This window comes from Alternaria arborescens, assembly GCF_004154835.1.
Source record: "Alternaria arborescens strain FERA 675 chromosome Unknown contig_14, whole genome shotgun sequence".
Lineage (NCBI taxonomy): Eukaryota > Fungi > Ascomycota > Dothideomycetes > Pleosporales > Pleosporaceae > Alternaria > Alternaria arborescens.
In genome coordinates, this window is record NW_021167869.1 from 560265 (window position 1) to 577042 (window position 16778).

At 52.2% G+C, this 16778-nt stretch overlaps 6 protein-coding genes across 6 annotated transcripts; 2 read left to right on the plus strand and 4 right to left on the minus strand.

Moving 5' to 3' along the window:
- Window positions 1-348: 348 nt before the first annotated feature.
- Window positions 349-3727, minus strand: AA0111_g6669 (hypothetical protein; the record flags this gene model as incomplete). The annotated part of the gene is made up of 2 exons (XM_028652916.1): window positions 349-1292; window positions 1345-3727. The coding sequence occupies 2 exons, from the start codon at window positions 3725-3727 to the stop codon at window positions 349-351; spliced, it is 3327 nt and encodes a 1108-aa protein (XP_028505673.1).
- Window positions 3728-5765: 2038 nt separating this feature from the next.
- Window positions 5766-9074, plus strand: AA0111_g6670 (Polyphosphoinositide phosphatase; the record flags this gene model as incomplete). Its single annotated transcript, XM_028652918.1, has 1 exon — window positions 5766-9074. The coding sequence occupies one exon, from the start codon at window positions 5766-5768 to the stop codon at window positions 9072-9074; it is 3309 nt and encodes a 1102-aa protein (XP_028505825.1).
- Window positions 9075-9212: 138 nt separating this feature from the next.
- Window positions 9213-10866, minus strand: AA0111_g6671 (hypothetical protein; the record flags this gene model as incomplete). The annotated part of the gene is made up of 2 exons (XM_028652919.1): window positions 9213-10293; window positions 10346-10866. 2 exons carry the CDS (start codon window positions 10864-10866, stop codon window positions 9213-9215), a joined length of 1602 nt encoding a protein of 533 aa, XP_028505824.1.
- A 777-nt stretch (window positions 10867-11643) lies between these two features.
- Window positions 11644-12457, plus strand: AA0111_g6672 (hypothetical protein; the record flags this gene model as incomplete). The annotated part of the gene is made up of 2 exons (XM_028652920.1): window positions 11644-11960; window positions 12013-12457. The coding sequence occupies 2 exons, from the start codon at window positions 11644-11646 to the stop codon at window positions 12455-12457; spliced, it is 762 nt and encodes a 253-aa protein (XP_028505823.1).
- A 242-nt stretch (window positions 12458-12699) lies between these two features.
- On the minus strand, window positions 12700-13569 carry AA0111_g6673 (hypothetical protein; the record flags this gene model as incomplete). The annotated part of the gene is made up of 1 exon (XM_028652921.1): window positions 12700-13569. The coding sequence occupies one exon, from the start codon at window positions 13567-13569 to the stop codon at window positions 12700-12702; it is 870 nt and encodes a 289-aa protein (XP_028505822.1).
- A 715-nt stretch (window positions 13570-14284) lies between these two features.
- Window positions 14285-15752, minus strand: AA0111_g6674 (hypothetical protein; the record flags this gene model as incomplete). Its single annotated transcript, XM_028652922.1, has 5 exons — window positions 14285-14523; window positions 14576-14631; window positions 14683-15274; window positions 15339-15451; window positions 15499-15752. 5 exons carry the CDS (start codon window positions 15750-15752, stop codon window positions 14285-14287), a joined length of 1254 nt encoding a protein of 417 aa, XP_028505829.1.
- Between the last annotated feature and the right edge of the window lie 1026 nt (window positions 15753-16778).

A 16778-nucleotide genomic window follows, 5' to 3' on the forward strand; every position in this document is an offset into this window, starting at 1 on the left:
TTTCATTAGAGCCGCTTATATCACAAGAATTCCTTGTCATCTAGTATTCCCCTTCCTATCTACTTCAAACATCCAGCCAAATACATCCAATCCGTGCCAAAACGCTCCAGACCTAATGGGTATCCAAAGAAACCAAAATAAAATAAAGCAGAGAAAGTAAACAAGCGATTATACAATGTACAAAACAACCGAGTAATTAGTATGGGGTATTTCAGGTCGTGCCATGGCCAAAACAAAATGAAGAACACAACCGCTTGCTTTCAAAAAGATCCAGACCGTCGCACATTATCCAATAACAATTGTCATCTGGGTCGAGAGGCTCCAGCGCTTATCGTGTTGCGTTTAGGCTCAGCCGGTGAAGCTCATTTGGCTTCTCAACTTCTCAGTAGTTCTCCTCCTCGAAACAGAGCGCTGTTCGCCTGTTCCCTGAGCAAGGTTCGTCCAGTCTTCCCAATCAGAAGCCATCTCTGTGAGGACGTTGCCCATGACCTGTGCACTGGCCATGAGTCCATGTTGCTCGCCCTCTAGAATCCGCACTTCGCACTTGCGCATCAGCTTGCCAAGCCATCGGACGTTGTCGACTGGTACACGCGAGTCTTTGGATCCGTGGTGAATGACAACAGGTCTATTGATGTCTTCGTATCGGAATCCAATGGTTTGCTTAGTCTCAAGACAGACGATCAGGTCAGTTGCAGGGTTTGCGTTTGCCGTTGCGCGGTCCCAGATGGCGAAAGTAAGGCGTTCGTCAAAAGCGCGTTGGCGTTCGACCTCGGCCATACTGAGCATTTCCTGCATGCGTTGTGATTCTTCGTTACTGGCGTCTGGGCTCGACAAGGTCAGTGTGCTTGCATTCGGCAAGACTTGATCCATCATCATCATCGAATGCCGGTGAGTATCCTTCAGAGATGGGCGGGTTGCTGATTGCTGTGGCGGCACTGGCGACGGGGCCATGCTCTTCCGTCTAGTCTTGGGTGACGTTTTGGGTCCGGTACGCTGAAGGCTGGCGCTTGTTGCGCTGAGGAAGGTGGAGTTTGCAACCTTGAGTAAGGACGGGGGCAAAGCGCGGAGGAATCGTTGCGATCGCGGAAGTTGCTGGGTAGGTGGTGAGTCCTGGCTGATGCCAATGGGTGCCATTTGTGATGGCGGTATCCAAGGCGCAAGGAGGTGTACGCGACCGCGGATATGCTGTGGCATTCGTAAAGATGTTGCTAATGCGTAGACGGCGCCGGCAGAGTGCGCGAGCATGGAAAACTTGTTAATTTTCAAAGATTGGCATATCACGAGTACATCATCTAATACATGTTAGCCGAGAATCTCTATTGCAATGATGGGCACTTCTCATACCAGGCCAGCTGAGAGGCGTCCCGGTCGGGTCGGTTTGACTGCCTCCAATACCAGGGCGATCTGGCGTAATCAAACGCAGCTTCAAAGTCGCAGCGAGCTGATCGTAAAATGCCATCACATATCTAGTCAATCCCATGCCTACACAGACAAAGACAGCGAAGCCGTTGGGGTCACCGACTTCTGAGAATGAAATGAGTCTCCCAGTTTGTGGATGCCGGATCTTCTGTGAGAGACGTGATGATTCTAGGTATTGGTGCACGTCCAGGTCGATGGAATCTAGACTTGCAGGTCGCTCCTCGATTATCGGGTGTGGTGGACTTTGTACTGCGGCCGCTCTGGACTTTTGCTCATTCCGATCGACTCTGTCATTGTGCTCTTTCTCTGCCTTTGCCGGCAGATCGGGGTGCGACCACCTCTTGCTGCTACTTGTGCGCTTACGTTGTAGTTGCATACTGTGAGACTCTGGCGGAGGAGAAATAACATGCATTGAACGGTGTCGAGTAATAGGCTCTTCACTGGCCGCTCGAGAGGGTGGTGCCAGTCTGTTGGGTGAATCCTCGGTTACACTGGAGGAGTGTCTGTGTTTTGAGGACTGGCCCATGATGGTCGAACTAGTCGCCGCTCGACGCCCGAGCGCAGATCTCCCGCCGACGCACAGTAGTGAGTTTGCTCGTTGGGGAACAGAAGATTCGCTACTTGACTTGGTTGCCTTTGAGATGATGCTTGCTGCACCGGGCGATCTTGACAACCGTGGGTCTAGTATGGTCGGCGTCGGCGCAGACTCGTCCAGACTTTGGAGCGCAAGCGTGTAATCGATCGGAAGTGGGGTAAGTTCATCACCGTCATTCAGTGTCAGACTGCGGTGCCGCGAGTGGCGCAGATTGCGTGGTTGTAGTGGTACCGAGAGGTTAGACTTGTCACCTTCTGCTTTTTCAGCCGGCTTATCCATCGGCCTTTCCGTTAGCTTCTCGGCCGCTAGGGCGGTTTCCTGCGATATCCCAAGCACCCTATGCGCCTTTGTCGAGTTCTGCACCCTCCTTTCGTCTTCCGACACGCTTGAAACAGACGAGATGGGCGACGACTCGGGACTAGGAATGGATGAAACGCGAGGCACCCTGGGTGGTGTCGCCCCTGCGTGTGCATCAACAGGCATCTTTCCGGCTAATTTATCTCTTCGCAGTTTCTGGTCTCTGAGTTCTCGGATTCTTTGAGCGACCTCATTCTCCTCCTGTTCCAGTTCTTCCAAGATCTTCTTCTTCCTCTGTGCTTCGGGGTCCATCTTTTCCTCCTCTTCTGGGACCATGTCGGTCTTGCGAGACTTTGGACGGCTCTTGTCCCCCGGTCGGCGCTTCTTGCTCTTGCGCGCGGGGCTGCCTGTGTGCTTCAAGGATGACCCGCGCTCGGGGATTAGTCCGCTGTCTGAGGGGCTTTCGAGATGATGGACATCGACTAGGTTCAGGCGCAGTCGGCGTGGACTGTTGTTCCTGCTAGGATGCCGCTGGGCGAATCTCGACGACTCAGCCACTGTCTCGAGTGAGCGTTGCTCGTCCTTGGCAGAGGAGGGCTCTTCGCTGATGGTGTCTTCGTAAGGGAAGAGTTGGTGGGCGATCTTCTTGGAAGGGGAGCCAGTGGGGATGTCGTCGAGGTTGTGTACAGTCACGCGCTTGCGTTCGGTCTCCTTTTGTCGTAGTCGCTCGCGTGAGCTCATGTACATCAAGCTCTTGTGCCCCTTTGCGCTTCTCTTGCTCTCCACCGACGACCTCGCACTGCCGACTGACGGGCGCGGCACACCTGCCTCAACGCTGATATTGCCGAAACTGCTCCCTGACCGGTTGGAATGGGTAGACTGCAGGGAGCACGAGCTGCCGCCGCTTCGTCCGATGTAGCTACTGAGCGAATGCGCTTTGCTTGGTTTCTTGGGCGCAGTAAGGGGGGAGAGGCCGGATGGCGGCTTCGAGGTTCGGATGACAGGCGGCTCGCATGCGTCGTCGGGGTAGACGTCGTTCTGGTCTCTTATTGAGTTGTGGTAGTTGCCATGGTCCACCGAAACTCCATCGTGTCCTGCGATCGAGTTCTTCTCCGAGTGGGTGCGTACGCTGGGCGCAGCGGATGCAGACAGGCCGTTGTCGTAGCCGACGAGGAGGTTCTCGAAATGGTTATGCGCTGGGATGGATATGGCGGACAGCTGGTCGATCAGGGACGAGATAACCTGGGGCGATGCGGCCGTGGTGCGTATATAATTAGGCGTGCGCTTGCTTGGTCGGGCATCCGTTGTTTTGACAGACGATGGGAGAGAATCGCGCCGTCGCGACTTCGCCGGGGCTCCAGTGGCTGCTGCACCGTTGTCGGTGGGGGAAGAGCGAACGGGTTGCTGGGAATCCATTTCCGCCGCGTGCTGCACGAGAGCAGGCCGTATTCCAGATTGGTATGCCGTCTATGTCACTGTGTCTGGAATGCTGCAGAGTTGATGATCAGTGCATGATTGGCATGCAGAGTCCCCGGGCCCGGTAACCATGCGCGTCCAACTTCAGCCGGTGCCTGTCAGTAGCAAAACGAGACTGCAAAGACTGCAAAGACGTCGAGAGCGTCCAGATATCCAGAAAGATACCAGAAAGACAAAAAACTCGCCGAAGAGATGGGACGCCTGTGTTTAATTGCACATCGGGCAGCGGGCGCCCGAGGCGAATTGAACCTCCTCAGGGATACGCGATGCCGTGGTTTGCAGCGGCAGGGGCCACGAGCTAGTCTCAGTTGAGCCCCCCGTGAACTTTAACCCCTCGCATATCCTCTTTTTTTATACCAACAAGAAACGCCTCTTCTGGACATCCCGCGTTTCCTCGCCTTCTGTTCATTTGCCAGTATCAAACCTTCCGCCTATCGTCTACTTCTGCGGCTGCGTTGCGCGACTGTCTGCTTGAACATATACGCCCGTTCAGCTGCAGGTCCTCATGCACAGGCTTGTCTTGACTCATGTTTGCTCATGCATATCCCCGAAAGAACCGATCAGCATTTGCTTTGGCCATGTTTAGGCGCATCTTAATTATACATGTTCATGTTGTTTCTTCTCTTCCACCTTCATGCTTATGCTGTTTACTATGCGACTATCGCCCCTCCCGTAAGCTGGGACTTTCGGAGAATAACGCACACACCACATAATCTATCTAAGACCCGGGAGCAGCCGAATATCTACTAGGTTATCCTTCGTCATCAGCGGATATTGAGACCGAACATCCTTGCTCCTCATACGTTGGACACAACTTGAGGGTTGCTGTGCCGCGATAAACAATGCTCACACTGACTCATGCACGCGTCACGTCGCGTCACGTAGCATCACATGAAGAGGCGACGCGAAGACTGCACTTGCAGTAATAATAAAGTATCATCGAATGAACTTTCTGGTATTCATCATAGTCAAATACAGCCTAGAGTCTCATCCGGGTATCATCGGTCTCCTAAGACCACACTGAGACGCTCGTCTAAGCAAACAAGCGAGTCCCGTGTTCTATACAGCCCGTCGCAGCGGCTTTGGACGAGTGCTCACTGGCCCTGGCCCAGGCTCACTAGGTGCCGCGTCGAATTCCCAATGCTACGTCTACAATGCAACCTTCTTCCCTTCGGCCGACCTTCTCCTCTGCAGAATAATCACGCATATGATGCTGACAACTATAGCGGACACTGATAGCATAGCTCCTATGATAATGAAGACGGACAATTTGTCGCTCACCATGACTTCGAAGGCGAGGCTATTAGTAAACTTGGGTTCAAAAGGGATGACCAACATACTGCAAGAGCAATACATTTTTTTCTTGCTTTTAGTTAAGTAGTTGACTTATGGTGTTTGAATTTGAATATTTTGTACTGGAGCGTTAAGTAGTATCCGCCATGCTACAAGACAGCGTGAAGCGTTCGATGGTCTGTTTGATGCTTCAGGACTACGACAAGAGCTACACAGTCTGCCTGTAAGTCCGACATCATAGGTTACTAGCGAAAGATTCATTCTGGCTCGTGCCTAAAGCCATTCAATGTATATATCTATAATAAAAAAACGTCCCTCCGCTCATGTTTCTGGAAGTTGTGGTTCGCAGTCACTAGTGACCTGCTAGTGGTACTGACGTACGCCAAGCACTGACATGGCCAAGTGGGGCTTGGACCAGGAAGCTACGGCGCCTGTGCCCATTCGGCTCACAACACGGCCCTTTCTAGAGAACTAAGTGTCCTTCTTCTTGTAGCTCTCCTTGTACCTTCGCATCTTGAAACAGTGTGCAAAAGGAAGCACTAGGTCTGGGCCAGTAGTTGTCTTGTGTCATCCGCACGCGCCAATACCGACCTTGGGAGCTTCCGACAACCACGTTGTGACCGCGTGACAAGTTCTATCTTCTCGCATTCGTTCATGAACCCCATCTCAACCACTAACGCCCATCATGGAAAGATCCAAGTCAAGGTTGAGTTCTCCAGAGCGAGCCAGTTCTGTGGCGTCAAGGGCTACGGCATCCCGTGCCAGCAGTCGGGAAAAGCTAGACGATATTGAAAAAGCATCAACTGCTGTCGGAAGCCCGCAAACCTCTCCACTTGAACACGATAGCATATTCAAGCCCGAAGCGGATCTTGGGAAACTCCCTGGTCATGGAAAACCGCGCAGAGAGTCAGAATCTACCAAGTTTGGTGGTGAAGAAGAGAATCCAAATGTCAACGTATCGTTTCACAGACCATCTACTCCGTCTACTGTTCACAAACTCAAGGGCTCCACGTACCAAAATGTCGGCGAGAGCGGAATTAAGAGAATGCACAAATTCTCACTCTACGAAACCAGTACTCGCTTCTACCTCATTGGTGCCGATATCACGGACAGGCAGTTTCGCGTGCTGAAGATTGACCGGACTGCTGCACCTGGGCACTTGAACATCTTCGAAGATGACATTGTGTACAATCGGCGAGAGATGCACCAGCTTTTGGATACTATAGCTGATGGTAACAAAGCCACGGGAGGTATGAGGTTGAAGTGCAGCACTTGGGGTCTGTTGGGCTTCATCCGATTCACTGAGGCATATTACATGCTTCTTATATCGAAAAGATCACAGGTGGCCATGTTGGGCGGCCATTACATTTACCAAGTCGATGGCACAGACATGGTTCCACTGACGACTGGATCAACGTCAAGGTACCAGAAAGACCGCAATCCGGAGGAGGCGAGATTCTTGTCTATTCTCAACAACATGGACCTGAACCGATCCTTTTACTTTAGCTATTCCTACAACGTGACGAGAAGCTTGCAACAGAACATCATCCATCAACGGACTGCGCTTAGTGAAGGTATCTCCAACCCCGAGCGCGATTTCCAAGACATGTTTGTCTGGAACCATCATCTTCTGAACCCTGCGCGGGATGCATTGAAGAATGTGTATGACTGGTGCCACCCCGTGATACACGGGTACGTGGACCAGTCTTCTCTGGATATATTCGGGCGACGAGTGTACCTTACCATTATTGCTCGGCGATCCAGATATTTCGCTGGTGCTCGCTTTCTCAAGCGCGGAACGAACGACCTCGGATATGTCGCCAATGATGTTGAGACAGAACAGATTGTGTCTGAGCAGACTACCACGTCTTTTCATGCCCCTGGACCACGATTGTATGCAAATCCATCCTACACATCCTACGTGCAGCATCGTGGTAGCATACCGTTATATTGGACCCAAGACAATACTGGCGTAACGCCAAAGCCCGACATCGACCTAAGCCTTGTAGACCCCTTCTACAGTGCGGCAGGACTACACTTTGACAACTTATTCGATCGATATGGTGCTCCAGTATACGTTCTCAACCTCATCAAGGCGCGCGAGAGAACCCCGAGAGAATCGAAGTTACTCTATGAATACAAACACGCCATCGACTACCTCAATCAATCCTTGCCGAATGACAAAAAGATAATATACGAAGCGTTCGACATGTCAAGGGCGGCCAAGACGAGAGGTCAAGACGTCATTGGCACTTTGGAAAATCTGGCTGAGAAGGTTTTGCGTAAGACTGGATTTTTTCGCAACGGCGATAACGAGTTCGATACGCCTCAAGTTCAAAACGGAGTAGCGCGAACCAATTGTATCGACTGCCTGGATAGAACCAATGCTGCTCAGTTCGTCATTGGAAAGCGAGCACTAGGTCGACAGCTGCAAGCGCTGGGTGTCATATCTGACAACACAGTAGAGTACGACTCCGACTGCGTTGAGCTCTTCACGCAGATGTTTCACGGGCACGGTGACACCATTGCGATCCAGTATGGTGGCTCACATCTGGTCAACACGATGGCTACGTATCGAAAAATCAATCAATGGCAGAGTAGTTCACGCGATATGGTTGAGAGCTTCAAGCGCTACTACCACAACTCATTCCTCGACTCCCAGCGTCAAGAGGCCTACAACTTGTTCTTGGGTAACTATACCTACCGCCAAGGCCAACCAATGTTATGGGACTTGTCGACAGACTATTACCTCCATCATCAAGATCCGAAAGCATTCCTTGAGCGCACACGACGCGATTATGTTCAATGGTACACACTCTCGCATCTTCAACAGCGCAGATTACCACCCTCAGTCATGCCAGCCCAGCCAACCGAGGAAACGGCATTTGACTTCATCAGCTTCCGTGATGACTACTGGCTCGAATACTACAGACCACTAGCTATCTCTTCGTATCTCAAAATCTTCGCCTTTCGTCTAGCTAAGCCACGACCAGGTCGTGATAGCCGCGATGGAACATTTCCAACTCGCAAGGAAAACATGTCCCCGTTCGTCCCTCGCACCAAGCAACAAGACCACGACGCACAAGGAAGAGACGGAAAGAAAGGCCCTCGAAAAGGCGTCACTATACTTGATCCGTCCAGCGAGACAGAGGCAAAACCAAATCGTATCCCAGGTATTCGCGGTAGAGATTTGCATCTTAGCGTTGATTCATCTGTCCGACATTCGATTCTCCGAGATTCGCACTTTGAGACACATCCACCAGCTCCACCACCATCAGCATATCAGTCTCTGACTAATTCAACGTCAACTTCGACTGGCCTCTCATCTACAGTCAAGCCCGGCTTTAAACCGGCTGATAAAGCCCTAGTCCATCAGTGGACATTAACGCAATTCTACGAAAACAGCATGAATCCATCCGTATCCCACGGCGAAGAAGAAGAATACGCCCGCTATATTGAGCATCCACTCAATCTGCCCCTCGTAGTCAGCAGCGAAATGCCCAGCGCTGACGACCCCAGCGCCATGGAATTCTACGATTACCTTTCCATGACCGAAGGCAGCATCCCAGCACCAAAAGACTTTGACGAAGATGGCGTTCAGATCACGCTCTCTGATCTACCTCGCCTAGACACGGATCTCTCGTCTCACCACTCCTTCGCCCGCCCCATGACCTCACAGTCCGTAAGCACGCCCTTCTCCCACGCGCCCTCTTACTCGTACCCGCAAACGTACAATCTACACCCACACGTCTACTCTGATGTCCAGCAGCCGCCCCCACAGCCACAGTCTACCGGAAGCAAGTTTCAGACCCCAGAAGAGGACATTGAGGAGTTTGAAGAATTCTTGCGCGTCAAGGAGAACCCGCTGGATGTAGAGGAAGAGGATACGGCGAAGAAGAGGTATAAGGCGTATAGACAGTGGTTGAGGGGCAAGAGTTTCTTCAAGCAGAGTAAAGTTGATCCTGAATGGCAGGCACAGCTACCAGTAAGGTAGATAGGAGGAGATGGGATTTAGGGTATCATGTGCTTTGTTTCTGGCTACTTGAAATGTGTTTAATGTCGATGTGGCACTGTGACTGGCTGTACGACTCGTGGTCTTTGGTAGTGCCTTGAGGGAACTCTTCGCCTAATCTTATACTATCTCATCTGTCATGCCTGCGAGTACTCCGGCGCCGACAATACCTCCGTCCTTGGCCTCCTTGAGCGTGACTTGCTTGTTTTTGTTCGACGAAGAACCCTCCTCGACGAGTATATCTATCCATTGCTGACATGTCTGTAGCCACTTGGGGTATTGTGATATCGTTCCTCCGGCGTATGCTATTACCAGTTCTTCTATCTCGCGTTTCCCTTTTGCATGAGCACCGTTGCTTGAGGCCTGTTGCTTGTCTAGTGCGACGTCACCCACACAGTTCAGGAGTCCAATGCAAGCAGCCGCGATGAGAGCTGAAGAGCGCTGCTGGACAGCTTCGGCAATGTCGCGTATCAACTCCACCTTGTCGACAGTCCAGAAGAAATCGTCCGAATCTTCAGGATCTGGGTACCTGCTCTCGAGCTCTTCCTGTACGATGCGACCCCCCTTTCGCGCGACGACTTCCGACAGGAAGCGGGTTGGTAGGGCGTTCTTAAGCATCAGTGACGATGGTACGTGCACACTTTCTTCTTTTGACACAACATCGACAAACACTAATCGTACAATCTCGCCAAGATACCGCCCAGAGGTCATGTACTCGAATGGTTGGAAGCCCGGTGCATCGCTGTTGGCATCGAGTGTCATGTCCCAGGATGTTTTGATGTTGAGGTCGACCAAGGGCTTGTCCGTGCCACGAATCGTCCACTCTGTGTTGATGACGACGGTTTCGACGGCATCAGGGTTTGAGAGTGCACTTCTCTTATCAGGATGAAGACTCTCTGGCTTCATTGGTACGGTTGCGTTGGTACCAGTACCGACGATGAGGCCCATGGCAACGCGGCTGTTGGGTGCTGCTTTGGCTGCATAGGCAAGGGATGCGAATGTTGCTACTGTGTCGTTTGTGATGGCGGCTACCCGTATCCTTGGTAATTGTGACTTGGAATGGTTGAGCTGGCTTGCTGCATCATTGGTGTGGCAGTATCGCGCATATCCAGCGAGAAGCATCTTGCCCAGGTTCAGATCCGAAGTCATGGCGAATCCTTTGCCCATTGGTAGCAGAGTCGCTTCTGAAAGACGATCTTGTCTGCACTATGCTTTAGTAAGGTGTTACAATCTACGTGTGGATTTAGACTTACGCCATCGGGAAGCTGAAGGTGATGCCAAGCAGAATCTCATCGCCGAGGGGAGATGTGATATCTTTCATGGTCTCTTGCTCTTCAAGAGCACTCTTGACAACCTCGGCGATACAGTCACCAATCCAGGCAAACAAGTCTTCAGCTTGGTCCATCTTCAGGTGATCCCCAATGGGCCAGTCTCTGTCGTGGCTCCTCTTGATGCGAGCAAACACGTTTTCGCCAACCGTGCTACTCCGTGTCCGCTCATCCTCTGCGGCGCCATCTGGCTCTCCGATTAGCTCAACAAATCCGACTCTTAGATTCGTGCCACCAACATCGATGCTCAAGAATTTACCCTTCTCTTTCCCTGTGGGTAGTGCCGTGACGGGAGTGACTAGAAAGTGCTCGGTGGAAGACTTGGCCAGATGACTGTAAGTTGCCGAAAATTGCTGGGCTAGAGGAAGCAAAGTGCTCGTATTGATAAAGCCGGTCAATGCTTGGATCGCAGCCGATGCAGCGTCTTGTTGATCATCCGACGCCATGTTTCGGGTTGGTGCCGGGCTTCAGGAACGGATCTAAGGGAATTGATGCAGGGCTGCCGCATGTGTTATCGAATCTGGAAGTAGAAGGCGGCCAGATGGAAAGGGGGAGGGGGATAAGCCTCGCGGATTGCAGAACAATTCAATGTCTGAGCAGGATAAGAAGAATGTCAACAAGGCAAAAAGTCATCTCATCATGAGCAAAGAAGCGAAAAGGAAAGGAGAGGCGTGGGATTGACAGGCTTTACACGCGCAGTAGATGAATGGTTCGTGAGGTAGGATTCGTGTAGCCCCTCCGAAGCTCGGTGTTACATGCGTGTAGAACGCCACACGGCTACAGCACGACGGGCACGACGGCCAATTGTTCCGCCGTGCTGTCCTCCTCGGCTCTTTTCACGTATTTGGGAAGTGCACGCGTTGCGAGAAGTGTGAGCGTTGCGAGAAGTGTGAATAGCGCATCACGTCATACGGGAATGTGGCTCCTCGACGTGTGCAACGCTCACTAAATACAGAGTTTAGATTGTTTTGCTTTTGCTGGTACCTAGATCGATCTGCCGCTCAAAGCCCTAGTCAGCCACGCTATCAGCAAATAAGCCCGAACGCCTATCAGACCATCTTTCCCGATTTGACCATGTTCATCACATCACACAAGCCCATCGCATCTAGCAGACCAGCCCAACACTTCTAGCTCAGCACCGCAGCGTCCAGACCACCCGCCCATCGCGCCTACACGAAGCCCTACATAAAAACCTCGCGTCGGCCCCGACACCGTCCCACGCAATGGAAGAGAAGGCGCCCCTCCTCCCGGACACGCACGAGCACATCAAGGCGCCGCCACCCGACGAGACAATGCCATCTCGCAAGACAAGGAGGACGCGACTCCAGATGGCGGCGTTTGTGTTGCTCTTCAGTCTGTTCTGGCTGGCACGCACCTTCACATGTACAGACATGCACGACGAGGCCGACACAAAGGTACCGGTCGATGTACACATCATGTCAAAGTGTCCGGATGCGCGCGACTGCCTGAAGAAGCTCGTCTTGCCCGCCATGGCCAACGTGTCGGACAAGGTGGACTTCCGCTTGAGCATGATAGGAAGGTACGTTGCATCGTCCCCGCGCAAGCAGCCGACGTAGCTGACACACATGCAGCCTGGCAGCAGACGACGGCGTTGAATGCAAACACGGCCAAACAGAATGTCTAGGCGACATTGTCATGCTGTGCGCCGCATCCGAGTACCCCAATCCTAAACTTTACCTTGGCTTCACCAACTGCCTTACAAACGATTATTCCGAGATACCCGCCCGCTCCCTCATCGAAGACTGCGCGCTGGAGCATGGCCTGGACTTTGGCGTGCTCAACGATTGCATGAGCAAGGAGAACGGCGCATATGGCATGGGCCTCTTGCGAGATAGCGTGCAGCATAGTAGCGATGTAGGCGTGACCACCAGCTGTACCGTGAGATTGGACGACAAAGTGCGCTGTGTTACCGATGGAGGCAAGTTCAAGGACTGCGAGGGTGGAGAAAAGCCAGAGGATCTGATTCGCGACATTGAAAGACTGTACGATGAGGCGCAGGGTTGGACATATTCATGAGCGGCGATTGAAATATTCTTTCCGGGCACATAGGATCGGCGTTTGTAGATTGATATACCCAACACACCTCGCTTTCACTCGACGACACGCACCTATACACTCAGCAAAACTCGCGTCTCCTTGAAACTTGCTATGTCTTGATTTCAAAACGCCTCCCATGCGCGGAGGACCTAAACCAGTGCAAACAATAACTCCAATGCTAAACATGCACAAAATACCTCCCACTTATTTGTAGCCCCCTCTCATTGGAACTCGCCAAACTCGCCATCGTCGAAGCCCAAATCCTCCGCCGTCTGTTTGGGCGGTTGAAAGCTGGCAGCATCAAAGTTCTGCCGACTTCTCCTCCTTTCCTCCTTGACACTCTTCGCACTTGGTGGCGGTGGCAGGAATCCGGGACCCCCACCCCCACTTCCCGGTGGCGGCTTTATACTGAACAGCGCATCTTGTTCGCTCTTGCGATCACCTTCCTCACTCTTCTCGCCTCCCTCATGTGATCTTGACCTGCGTCCCTTCAAGCCTCCCAGATTTATCGATATCGTTTCGCCGGCCTTGAGACTGAAATCGCGTTTTGGTTCTTCGGCGACGGGCGTTTGTGCGGATTTGGAGGAGCGGGATGACGATGTCGCAGCGGGGTTTTGTTCAAAGCCAAGTACGCGACGGGCGTCTTGCAGCGCAATGCTAAAATCAAAGGCTTCGCTGCGTTCCTCGAAGCCCATACCCAGGATCGCCTTCCTGCCCTCGCCCACGACGGTGATGGCGAAGAAGCGGCTACTGTCCAATGCTTGCTCTACCGTCCTCTCACTTGTGTATGGCGCTGCGGCGAACAGGTCCCCCGTTTTTGGGTCTTCCAATAGGAGTGTTGTTGTGACCTTCTCCTCTGCATCGTAGTTGCTTTGTTGCTCCTCATTCGACGGTATTGACGTCTCGACGACGCGTAGTCGAGCCGTGAAGATTTGGAGCTTGTTGTTGTCGGCTGTCCAGGTCGAGGCCTGGTAGCCTTTTGTAGACGTCGCAGGTGGGATCTGGTAAATGTGGACTTTGGGCGCGAGGTAGAGGATGCGTTGGATGGCGGTCGAAGGGAGCGGTTTGCCAGTCAGAGGGTCGACGTTCATGATGGAGGGATTGTTGTGCTCTGCGCAAGTTTTCTACTGTTTGGCAATGCTCTCTGCTATGTTGGGGATGTCTTGCGATGGTTGTTGCAACATTCGTCGTCTCCTGGATCCAGAAAGTCGGGGGAGCTAGAATCTTAGCGGGGTAAGGGTTCACTCGAATCGCGAATCCTCCAATGCTGACTCTAAGATGCCAATAATGTTCGAGGGGCGCTCCGATTCAGGGTGGCTGTGATCTCAAACAGCGTTTGAAACCGGCGTGGTCGGAGGGATTGGAGGACATGACTGCCCTCGATTCTTCTTCAGCGGTGATGCGTTGGCACTGCAGGGTCTCCGCGCTTTTGGATGGAGAGACCCCGCCCATTCATATTCGTTGCGGGACATATGCAGCCCAGGTATGGTGACCGCTTAGCGCTGCGGAACATGCGTTAGATCGTGCTAGTTTCCACTTTCTACTCTGATATCGACATTCGCTATGCTTGGGTTTTTCTGATTCATCATGCTCAGGCGATCCAGACAAAGCTTGCAGTCATCACGCGCTCAGTCAGAAAAATGGCCATGGATGTTCTGGGTTGCTAGTCTACTTCCATCGCACAGGGTACGCGTGCTTGGTCTATTTTTGAGCTCAACAGCAAATCGACTACAGTCCACCAATCTGGATCAATATGTACAGGTCAAGTATATACAAGAAGGTCGAAGCAAAGTCGAGGGTCCGTCTCTAGATGTACGTGTAGCAGAAAGGTCCTGCCATAGTGCTCATCGCATCACTAACAGTGATGTTGCCAGGGTAGGCATGTCCGAGAGTCATGGTGTCGGTGAGCTTGGTGGCAGGGGCGGTAGGGTCACCCAGGGCAATCGTTCCGTAGATGGCATTGGTCCTGTTGGCAGGGTTCAAGTTCTGCCACGACCACCACACACGGTCGATTTGGGCGTGGTGGAAGTAAAAGTATGGGTCACCTGTTTCGTTGTTAGCCGAACGTCTTTGTGAAGCTGACGTAGGAGAACATACCAGGCGAAGTGAAGAAGTCAGAACCAGGGTCAGCACCAACAGTGAAGTGACCAGCCCTAGTAGAATATTAGCATGTCTTGAATACGTCTTCCTTGAATACAACTTACGTATGCACACCCATGAATTCGGCGAAAGCTGGGTCACCACCTTGCATGTCGTACCAGAAGGTCTTCATGTCAGGGCTGTTGAGCAGCTTCACAACCATCTCATCGTTGGTCCACTGCCTGGAAGTCCAGGCAGAGATGTCACGCTTCAGACAGCGAGGGTTGTACCCAAGTCCCATGTTGGGGTCTGTAAAGTCGACGATCGGGTTGGGAGGCGTGCAGAGAGAGTCGGTGAAGACAGGACCAAGGTTGACAGACCAATCCTTGAATGGGCCAGACGTTACACAACCTCCACCAGTTCCCTTGGGGATCTTGATCAGAGGAGCATCGTTGGTGGGGATACCGTAGAAGGTCTGGTTGCTGCATCCAGCGTCACCGTTACCGCCCATAGAGGTGGCAGAGCCATCCAAAGTAGGGCTCTTCATCGGGTCGTCAGCCCATCGGGGCCAGTTGTAGTATGGCTGATAGCCCTTGTAACCGCACTCGTTACGGAGGGTTTGCTCGTAAGCGTAGGTGAAGTAACGATGCCATGGGAGGAAGTTGCCAGTGTTGTGGATGGCAAATGTTTGCTTGATATGTGTTGCCACAAAGTCGTCTACAGATGTGGAGATGCGAAGTCAGAGTATGTCTCACATGCATTTCATACAGTCATAACTTACCGTATCTGTTCTTGCAGCCCGGGCACTCAGACTTGGGTGTCTTAGGAGGCAGCTTGGAGATGCACTGGACGGCTTTGACATAGTCGTTCTTCTCCGGTGTAGTAAAGGTTGCCCTAATTCTGTTAGCGTGCAATCCACATCTCGGTTGCTGGCGCCTTACCATTCCTTGCGAACAATTAGGTTCAGGGGATTGCACTTCTTGAACTGGTCAGGCTTCTGGGTAGCCTGGTAGATCTGCTGGTTGATGGCAGCAACACCAGCGTACAAATCAGCCTGCAGGATCTTGCCCCCGAGGACGTTGGGAGACACATTCTGCCTCTTGTCGAATGAGATGGCGGGAGAAGCTTCTTCGAAGGAAGGGATGGCGCTGGCTAGTGCTGCAGGAGCGAGCCAAAGGAATGCTGCAGTACGCATGATGGCGTTTCGAACCGGTTAAAGATGGGTGATCGAAGGTCTAGAGAGGCTTGTGAAGGATGAAGACGAGCAAACGACTGAAACGGTCGAGGACGTTGAATAAGGTTCCGGATGAAAGGCCAACACAAGCTAGCGATTACTGTATTAATATTAGGAGATGAAAGAGGCGTGAGCAAAACGTGGCGATGCCCTGTCCAAAGTTTTGAGGCTGCATGTGCCTTCAAATACTCGCAGGAAGCAATCCAACACTCGCCTCCATCTAGTCTAATATCGGCATAGAATACCTGTGCTGTACAACATCGTACTGTTTTCAGACCCATTAGCTCGGTCTGTTGTTTCCGGGCAGGTAATGATAGGCATTGAGTCAGTCGGTGTGGCCCTTGAGCTTATGGCATACTGATGTTTTATTCGCCAATAACCTTGAGGCGTTCGAAGGGGTTCGAAAAGCTCCTTGGTGCATGCTCTACCACCGAATAGGCGGCTGGCCGCTAGCGAATGCCGAGGTCGCCTTGTGGGATTTGACAAGGCGTTTTCAAAACTCCGCTACACGTGGGTTCGCATGAGTCTCGCCCCTATAAGTGAGTGGAAGGAAGGATTCGGGGCGGATTTAACGCCTGTAAACGAGTGTAAGACGCGTTAGCGGGCGGACACCATTGGATGCCTGGTTATCGGAGCTCTCGGCTGCGAATTCACCAAAAGTGGGCAAGGTAGTGGGTAGAATGGGATTGTCAGGGACTAGGATAAGTGGCTGCAAGAAGTGGATGCTAAGTCGTGTGGGCTACTACACTTTTTTTTTTTTTTTGAAATGGCTTCACCGAGGAAGACATACCGGTGCCTGAACACGTCCCAGCATAAGTGCTAGCTGGTCGTGATCGATGTGCTCATGTTCTACCCTGAAGCAGATTTACATATCGATCTGACCAGGCTGTTCGGTCAGGGGAGTGAATGGACAAATCGAAGCATAATCCTGGTGAAAACTTCACCTTGACCAGGCGCCACTTTAGTTTACCCGGCCGCGTCGCATGA